This window comes from Gossypium arboreum, chromosome 8 (genome assembly GCF_025698485.1).
Source record: "Gossypium arboreum isolate Shixiya-1 chromosome 8, ASM2569848v2, whole genome shotgun sequence".
Taxonomy (NCBI): Eukaryota; Viridiplantae; Streptophyta; class Magnoliopsida; order Malvales; family Malvaceae; genus Gossypium; species Gossypium arboreum.
In genome coordinates, this window is record NC_069077.1 from 137500187 (window position 1) to 137510739 (window position 10553).

Sequence of the window (10553 nt, forward strand, 5' to 3'; positions counted from 1 at the left end):
GGATACGTGGTTATCCACTCAAGACATGCCAGAATGCTCTACTGAGCCAATCCAACTAAGAACACGCTTGAGCACCAAGTGCCTAGCCTGTAGGCTAACATCTCTCCAGAAACACGCCTGGGCACCAAGTTCCAAGCTCGTAGGCTTTACATTAGTCCCAAGAAACATGTCAAGATCACTGTAAATATAACTCAGCAATCCACAACAAATGCTAGACTCAAGTATATTTAGTGTATAATAACAAGTCATGAATCATCATTTCATCACAAGTCAATCTTGTATAGCACGCAAAATAAACTATTGACATGTCAATTGTATCCTATCATATGTTATGTCCGGGCTCAATACATATCATCATATTAACACTTTACAATTCAATTATTTTCTCACCTTGTATAAATTTATAACAATTTAATTATACATATATATTCAACGAACCACAACTCACAATCAATATAGCATTTCAAATTTTACAAACTAAACCGTATGAACTTACTAGGGCCAAACTGTAGAAATAGTAAAATCAGGGATTATTTAGTAAATTCAAGCAATTTCATCCACAACCAAGCCTAGCCGAATTATATATGCACCTATATCATCCCATACAATTCACAATTTCACATATTTAACACAACATTTTCACATTTCTTAATTTAGCCCTTATTTGACAACTTCATTAAAAATCCTTTAACAAAAGTTGTTTATTTAACAACAATGACTCATTTTCTTCCTTTAAACTTCAAAAATAACTAGCATGCTCTCATGGTAAAACGCTAGACTTTGGATCATTTTGCAATTTAGTCCCTTATTTAGCTAGCTTAAGCAACAACGATTTCGAAAACATAAAAATTAACAAAAACGGGATGAGATAGCACTTACATGCAAAGGAAATAGCTTGAAGAAAAATTTTCTCTTCTCTAATGGTGAAAATCAGCTAGCATGGATGGAATGAGGAAGATGATATCATTTCTTTTATTAATTTAGCCTTTATTTACCTAATTACCTTTTTACCCTTACCTAACTTTAAAATTTTCGCAAATACCATGGCATGCACATCCACTAACTCAATCTATTGTCTAATTACCAACCTCCACTTTAAAGTTCTATAGCTATTTAACACCTTTAGCTAATAGAACAAAACTTTTGCACTTTACGCGATTTAGTCTTTTTTCATGAATTGAGCATACAGACGGTAAAATTTCTTAACGAAATTTTTATGCAATAATACTATCATGCTGTAGACCACAAAATAATATTAAAATAAATTTTATGACATCGGATTCGTGGTCCCAAAACCACTGTTCCCATTTCACTGAAAACGGGCCGTTACATTATGCATATGACTTTTTATTGACATTTTTCACAATTGCCCTAAAATTTTGTAATTGATTCAATTTAACCCCTAAAATCGAAATAAGTTTATTTTCACAATTAATCCTTAACCCATATTTTTGAATTCTTAATCATCCATATACAACCCTCTAATTCTAAAATTTTACAAGAAAACCAAGCAAAATTCAATATTTAATCATTTTAATCCTTAAACTCAAAACTACTCCAAAATCACTTTACAAAATAATCCAAATTCATCATCAAGCATCAAACTAAACCATTAACAACTAAAAAGCTTCAATAATATCAATGAAAAGTTTTTAAAACTTTAACAGTTTCACAAAATAGTCCACAGGCTAGTTAGATTAAGTTACAACAATCTTAAAAACATAAAATTTACGAGAAACGGGATGGAAAAACATACCATGCATAAGAAATGAAGCTTGGCCGATTTTTCCAAGGTTTCAACCATGGAGTTTCGGTTGAAAGAACAAAGATGATGAAAGTGGACTTTGTTTTTCTTTTTGTTTTATTATTATAATACTTTAATCATAAAACTTGTAAATCAAGTCTAAAATCGGCCACTAACATCAAGAATGGCTAAATTTACATATTAGACCATTTAAATATGCTTTTATATTTAATTTTCACTTTTAAACTCATAGAGATTGACTTTTATAATTTTTATGATTTAGTCCTTTTTTCTTTAATTAACTAGCCAAACGCCAAAATTTTGAACCAAATTTTAATATGATAGTAATGAGTTCGTAAATATTAAATAATTAATATTTATGAACTCACACATCAGAATTGTGGTCCTGAAACCACTGAAAAACGAGATGTTACATAAGAGATTCACATTACTTTTTTTTTTCAAGATTGAGAGATTCACCTTTTTTTTTCCATTATCCATATTTTTTAGGTACAATTTATCTAGGGGGTGTCGTAGGGAGTTGTCCAATTATTATTTTTTTCCAATCACAAGTTAATTAGAGGTGGCATAGTACAAATTATCTTCTTGCTTTTACACCAAAAACATGTTTCTCTTGTCGATTTACTGAACTTGAAGATTTTGACATTCTTTTAGATCTTGGGTTTGCATCAATAGTGATGCAAATTAGATATTTGATACTAAAAATTCAAAACCAACAAGTGGATATGCTTTCACACTTGGTGGAGGTACAATATCTTGGAAATTCTCTAAGCCAGTGTATTGCAAAGTCTATGATAAAATCAAATTTTATTACTCTTGATAAAATTGGAAGGGAATCTAAATGGCTTCAAAATTTATTAAAGGATATTTCAAGTTGGCGAAAGCTAGTACTAGTTATTTGTGTCCATTGTGACAATCAATCAACAATTGGAAGGGTTCAAAGCGACATATATAATGGTAAAACTAGCTAGTCAAATGGAGTTATTTTCATTGATTGTGTAAAGTCAAGGGAAAATATCGTGAATTGACTAGGGATCTCAAGAGTAATGACCTTAAAGCCTTTAAAAGGTAAAAAAAAGAAAAAATTGTTACGATGGTAACCATATTTAATTGACTAGAGATCCCAAGATTTAAGTTCAGAAAAAGAACTTAAGTCATATTGCAATTTTAATAGCACTTAAAATTATTAGTTATAGCACTTAAAATAAAATGAGGTGCGCTTTCATAATTCTCATATCTTGGTTTTCAAGTGGAGGATAAACATAATACTCTTTTTGAAATGCCTTTTATATGAATGAGAAATGTACTTGCTTTTTAGAAATTTTATAAGGTTGAATTTTGTAAAGCATTCATGAAAACATGAATAATTGAGAGTAATGATTTTATCAAAATCCTCATTTTAATAAATAATAAATATTATTTTAAGGATAATTTTATCTTTTCATATAAAATTTAGAAGAATACTAACGCATAATGGAATTGAACCCAAAATATCATGTCATCATCACATCATTGTGATTTTTATTATTTAACTTTATTACTTCAGTCAAAGCCATTTATTACATAAATATTTCACTCACATCATGGATTTGACAAAATTTGGTAATACTAATTGGTTTAATATATCATTTAGTTTTTGTGTTTAACATTTTTTTTCTAACGTGGTAAATGTGTTTTTTATCAATATAGTACTTGTATTTGGCGAAAGTTATATATTTTAGTACTCAAAGATAACATAATTATCTTTTTAGTATTTAATTCGCCTTTATAATTGATTTGATAATCATTAATTGCTAATATTATTAGTTAATTATGATTTTCATCAAATCAACCCTAAAACTTAAATTAAACACAAAAGGTTAACAATATTACTTTCAAGTGCAAAAAATATAGCTTTTGCCAAATACAAGTACCTTGTTGGATAAAGAAGCACAAATATTATATTAAAAAAAGTAACAAACTCAAATACTAAACAACCGATGGCATCTATAGAAAAACCAATTATAACACGTATGATTTAGATTGAGAAATGTGAGCTTACCTTTCAACCAATTCAACTGGTTTGAACACCAAAGAAAGAGAACAATTAATTTTTAGAGAAAAACAACGTATTTATTTCAGGTTTAACAAGTTTCAGCTCATCAATACAATTTTTTTAATTTCTGACATGATTTAATCAAACAACTACAATCTCCTCATTTTTGTGTTTTAACTACGGTGATCGATTTTGTTATAATAAACGTCGATAATGACAGTTGTAATGGGTCATTTTTGTCCGGCCTGCCAGAAAACCAAAACAGAAAATAAACCAAAAAATGAAAGTCCAAATATTCAAATTACAAGCCCCCCCCCCAAAAAAAACTCAAAGCCCAAAAATAAAAAAAAACCTAAGCCGCCCAAATGGCCCAAAACTTTAAACATTTTCAGAAAGAAAACCCTAGTCCCTGGCCCTTGTGCCGCGCCTCCCATGTGGGCCGCTGCCTCCACGTGCTGAGTCAACGCACTTGCCGTCCGAGGTGGCCTCTCTTGCACCAAAATGGTAGGCTTCCTTGTCCGTTGACTCCTTCTTAGGCCTGCAAAACAAGAACAAAGAAGAAAGTAAAGCAGAGACAATAGAGCAAGGAAACAGAACAAAGAAATAATAATAATAATAAAACTTAGCATTTATAAGCCATGCAAACGACGTTGTTTAGGGCTAATTTCAATAGCCTCAAAGCGGTGTCGTTTGGCCCTTGACTCATGTCTGACTCGACCCGCAGATGGGATCCGCGTGTTTTTAAGCAAAATGGGTTATTTTTAGCTTTAACCCTTCTGCCTTTTTATATTTTATAATCTAGCCCTATTCCTGTTTTATATATTTAAAATTTGTCTGTATAATTTAATTTTTGTTTCACTTTGGTACATTGCAAAACGACACACCCCGAGGACTGGGAATAATTTCCTATTTAGTACCTCCTCCTTGGCGCGTGTTTTATTTTGGCCCTCTGTTTTGCCTTTTTCTTTTATTTATTTATAATTTATCCTTTCAACTTTATTTTGATTTCGATTTCATCCTTTATTTGATCAAATTCAATCCTTTTAGATTTTATATAACGTAATTCTATTTTCACTTATTTTTATTTATTTATCCATTTGTTTTACTATTTATTTACCTTCTTGTTATATTTAAATTTTTGTTTTCACCTAATACTTATTTATTATTTATATCTATTATATTTTTTATTTATTTTTCATTTTCCTTTTAATTATTTAAATTTAATGTTATGTATATTTGTTTTATTTATTCATTTACCTTTTTTAAATATTTAAAATTAATATTATCTATTTTTTATTTACTTAAATTTAATGTTATTTGTTTTATCTATTTATTTATTATTATTTTACTTTCTAAATATTTAATTTGATATTATTTATATTTCCTTTCATTTTTATTCTAAATTATTTTATTTATTTTATTATTAATGCTATGAAATAATATTCTTATTTGCATTATTATAATTCTTCATTATTACTAAATAAATATTAATTATGTCATGATCATTACCATTATTATAATCAATTCGTGTCACATTAATTTTTACATGATACATAAAAGGAAATCTTTTAAAAATAGGCAATATTTCGTATTTGGAGATTCGAGAAGTAAAATAAGAACACACAAATTTTAGTGTGGAAACCCTTTTGGGGAAAAAACCATGAGCAAAGGAGAATAAATCCACTAATGTTGAAAACCGAATAATACAATAGGAGTTTCGACTAATCTATTTAAGGGTTGAAATGTATTATTCTAATCAAAGTTAAATAGTAGAAGTATAGTTGTATACAAACTCAACTTATACAGTATAGTCCGTACCACAAGGACTCTACCCCCACAACCCTAATCCAATTTTGTACTTATGAACAATGTATACGGACTTGGGTCACACAAACTCAACAATAATCCTTACTAATTTTGTAACAAAAGGAAAACCGGTAGCAGCGCCATCGCAATGCACCCCATAGCCATTCCTTTCGTTGTGGTTGGTAATTGCGTGATATAAAAACGTCTCTTCACTTTTTCTCAAATAAAAAGCCAAAGCCAATAATGAATAATTATCTCTTTGCTAAGCCCTCCCCCAACACACTTTGATTTTGAAAGCTCTTCCCACTTTGATTTTAATACCAACAAATATTCAACGATTAAAATATTTAGGAGTCCTTATATTATATTAATTGAATTAAATTAGTCCTCTATTATTAAAAAGAATCAATTAAGTACAAATCGTAATAGAGTTAAGATTTCTTGTAAAACAAAATATTCTGTTTGGAATTGAATTGAAAAAAATAAATTCAAGCCACTTTTTAAACAACAAATATTAGTCCAATTCAAATTTGATATGATTTTTTTTAATAGTATAAGGATTAAACTGATCCATTTAATAATAGAAGGATTAATTTGATCAAGTCTCGATAATCTCAGGGGTCCAAGTTAATTTTTTGCATTTAAACATATTGCTTTGCTTTGGTTTTAAGTTGAAGTAGCTTAGGGTCTTGTTTTACCAACCAATCTTTTAACCATTGTCTCTTGTATATATATAAACTAGACTTAAAACCCTTTCTCTTTCAACAATCAAACCAACAAGCTTTGGTCTCTTATCAATTACTGTCCCCTCTCTTGTTTCTCTCATTTCATTTGTTTAAGAATGTCTTTCATGGCGGCTGCAAAGGTTTTTGCGTGTCCTTTTGTCTTTGTTGCCCTCTTCAGCATGGTTGCTTCTGATCCTGATCTTCTTCAAGATCTCTGCGTAGCTAATAAAGCTGCTGGTACAACTACTACAACTGTAATATATGTTCTTACTTTTTTTTTTTTAATTTGGGAACTTTTCTTAACTTTGTCCCCAGGACGGAAGGAGGGGCAGGAATCATGCCCCCAAAATTGGAAAATTCCATCTTTTACCCTTTAAAACGTATAAAATTATAAATTAGTAATAGAAAATTGCACTTTGATCTCCCCAAATAATAAGATTTTAATTTAATCCTTTAAAAAATTATAAACATATTAACTAGTACAATGGTGAAAAAAAGAGTTTTTCAGGCTTCGCTCATGTTAGTCCTTAAAATTTTTTTGTTCACTAGTTTTGGACCTTAACCTCCAGTTTTTATTAAAAAAAATTTAAGTGATAATATGACGTAATCTCATAATGTCATATCATTATATTGACCAAAATTGAAAAACTTTGTCAAATTTAGAGAGCAATGTGAACCAAAAAAGAGTTCAAGATCAAATTGTAAAATAATTACTACATTCAGACCTTTTTTGTATTCAACACATTTTCAATATATAAATCTATATTCGATGAGTTACAAAAGGTTTTTCAATATGCCTTAAATTATTTTTAGGAATTTTAAAAGATTAAATCAAAATTTTACCATTTTTAAAGGTCAAAATGTAATTTTATTATTATAAAGAATCTAAATTAAAATTTACCATGGAGGCCACTTCGCCCGGGTATTATTTAACCTATTTGTATACTAATTGTATAGGGATAAAGGTTAATGGATTTCCATGCAAGGACGAAGCCAATGTTACGGAAGCTGATTTTTTCTTTAGCGGATTAGCCAATCCAGGAGTCATCAATAACTCGGTTGGATCAGTGGCAACAGGAGCCAATGTCGAGAAAATCCCAGGGCTCAACACCCTCGGCGTCTCGCTTGCTCGGATCGACTATGCACCAGGTGGCCTTAACCCTCCTCACACTCACCCACGAGCCACCGAGATCATCTTCGTTCTCGACGGTGAATTAGACGTGGGGTTCATCACTACATCAAACAAGTTGGTCTCCAAATCGGTCAAGAAAGGCGACGTTTTCGTGTTCCCAAGGGGATTGGTTCATTTCCAGAAGAACAATGGCGACAAATCGGCATCCGTTATAGCAGGATTTAACAGCCAATTGCCTGGAACTCAATCGATTGCCGCAACATTGTTTACATCGACACCGGCTGTCCCAGACAATGTGTTGACAAAGACCTTTCAAATTGGCACCAAAGAAGTTGACAAAATCAAAAACAAGCTAGCCCCGAAGAAAACTTAGAAAATTGGCTTCTGTAATTGAAAATATCATACGTATTTCTATCGGGGATTGAATAATGTAATTTAAGAGCAAAATATTGGTTTTGTATGTGGTAACGTCGCCAATTCACTATATTTTCTTTGAATTATCTACTCATGTTTGTTTTTACATTTGTTCGTGTTCAATTTATACTCGTGTTTGTTTATTTCAACAACGTGTTTATGTTTATTTTTTTAAATTGAATGAATTTGTTTATGAATGGGATAAATCCCAAAACTATACATGAACTATGATTTAATGTGCAATTGTATATATGAATTTTGATTTTGTGTAATTTTATACATAGAAATTTTAATTTGATTCAATTTTATAAATTATTAACACAATTATTGATATAACATCATTTTATGTTTATATATTTCATACATAAATAATTTTCTTTATTTATTTAAATGTATATGATTAAATCAAAATTAAAGTTTCAAGTATACATTTGAACCACAATTAGAGTTTCACGTGTATAATTGCACTAAATTAAAGTTTATGTATACAATTGCACCTTAAACCAAAGTTCATATATAATTTTAATATTTATCTCTTTATGAACTTTAAATGAACATATTCATGAATTATAATCGAACATGTTTATGAAAAATTAAAAATATGTTTAAAACAATAAACAAATAAATTTAAACAAACTATAAATATGTATCTTATTTTTAGATATAAAATAATCAAACATAAATTATTTTTATACAATGCTTGAAAGTACTTATTATTTCTCCCCAACCCTTAAACGGGAGAATAAACACGCTTCAACATGCTTGAACCCATGTCCTCAGGCTTTGGTAACAATGCCGTTACCAACCAAACTATGATTCAATTCTATGGTACACTCATTATGTGGGTGGAAAAAAATTAGATTATCCCAAAATTATATAACAATTATATTTATAAAAAAAATCATATGGGTTGAAATAGCACAATCTCGCATCTAAAAAATATAAAGTTGTGAAGTGTTTGTACTATTATAAATTGAGGTGGTTGCTGAACTTTGTTAAATTTTTGGCCTTCTTATTATTTTATTTATCTTTCAATATTTTGTATTGAAATATATTCTGCTGAGATTTTGTCTAGAATATTAGATTTTCTAATAAAATAGCTTACTCTTCTTTACCCTATTCACATAACAATATAAACTCAAATGAAATTTTGATTGAAATAGTAAAACTGAGACATTAAAAACTTATGTCATATAAGTTCAAATTCTATTATGTACATTACTTTGTAAAAAAAATGAGATTTCGGTAATTTTTTAATTGAATTGAGATCAATTGATAGGTGACATTAATTTATAAGCAGATACACCCACACCGATCCGATTCCACTACCCCTCGGACTAATTCAGGTACTTCCTCAACATAAAGGCTTTTTTTTATTATATAAAAATAACCTTAAAAAATTAGTTAATTATTTAAATAACCTATTTTTTTGATAAAATACGAAAATAACTTAAAATCTATAATAAAAGTTGGTGGAGCCTTGGCGCCGCTAACATGCCACATCAGCAATCTACATAAAAAAATTAATTTTTTGGTAGAGCCATATAAAATGGCGCCACTTATATAAATACTAATGAAATACTATGGTTTTTGAAAGTATAAGAGGGACTTTAACAATTTTACCTTTTTTTTGGTGGAGCCACATAAATTGGCACCACCAAATTTCAAAAAATTAGCTTTTGACACACTATTTCTCTATTCAAACAGTTTAAGGCCAATTTTTTTTTCCTTTTCACGTCAGGTTCTTTGAATTTTCTTATTACTTTTTCTTTCTTTTAAGTTTATATTTATTTACTTTTTTAAGTTTTTATTTGTCCTTATTTATTTTATTTATTTGTTTGTTTATTATTGATTTTAAAAAACTTGAAAGGTATATTTGAAATTATTTTTTAAATTTTAAATATATTTTTAATAATATAAAACATTTAAATATTTTAAAGATATAAACTTTCAAATTTATTATTAGTTTTATAATATTTTAAATGTATATTTTAAATATTTTTAATTTAACATATAAATTTTAAATTATGATTTTTAAATTATTTTAAATATATTCAAAACTTTTTAAATTCTATTTAAAATTTTAAAAATAATATTTTATTTAAAAAGTGAAATTTGAATTAATTAGAAAAATAAAAAAATATTTGTTAAAAAAGGATTTATTTGTTAAAAATATGACTTTATTTAAAATATATATATTAAAAAGTAAAATTTAAATTTAAAATTAAAATATATATTATAACTTGTCACATCGTGTTAGTGATATCGTGATGTGACCAATCATTAACCTAAATATTAATTAAAACAAAAGATAAATGTTATATAAGGTGGGGTTTGGTCCCCTTCAAAAGGAAGGAAGAAAAGAGAAAAAAGAAAGTAAGTTATTTATAATTTTTATTTTGTATTTTTATATTTTATGGTTATTGTAATATAATAATTAGTTATATTGTATTTGTGCTTTTTTTATATTATACAGATATCAAAATATCTTCTGGAGCAAATCAGGATCACACTTTATCGAGTATCAACGAAACAGTAAAATTAATTATAAATTAAATAAAAAATAGTTTTAGCTTCTCGTTTTTTCTTGCTAAGCGCTCTTTGCCCAACATGTTTTGATTGCATGAAATTAATCTATATTTAGTTTTATTATTCCTTTTAACTATTTTCTTGCAT

The 10553-nt window shown here is 28.3% G+C and overlaps 1 protein-coding gene across 1 annotated transcript; it reads left to right on the plus strand.

Moving 5' to 3' along the window:
• The first annotated feature begins 6340 nt into the window (after window positions 1–6340).
• Window positions 6341–8074, plus strand: LOC108469108 (germin-like protein subfamily 2 member 4). The gene is made up of 2 exons (XM_017769994.2): window positions 6341–6568; window positions 7289–8074. The coding sequence occupies exons 1-2, from the start codon at window positions 6448–6450 to the stop codon at window positions 7834–7836; spliced, it is 669 nt and encodes a 222-aa protein (XP_017625483.1). The 5' UTR covers window positions 6341–6447; the 3' UTR covers window positions 7837–8074.
• The last annotated feature ends 2479 nt before the right edge of the window (window positions 8075–10553 follow it).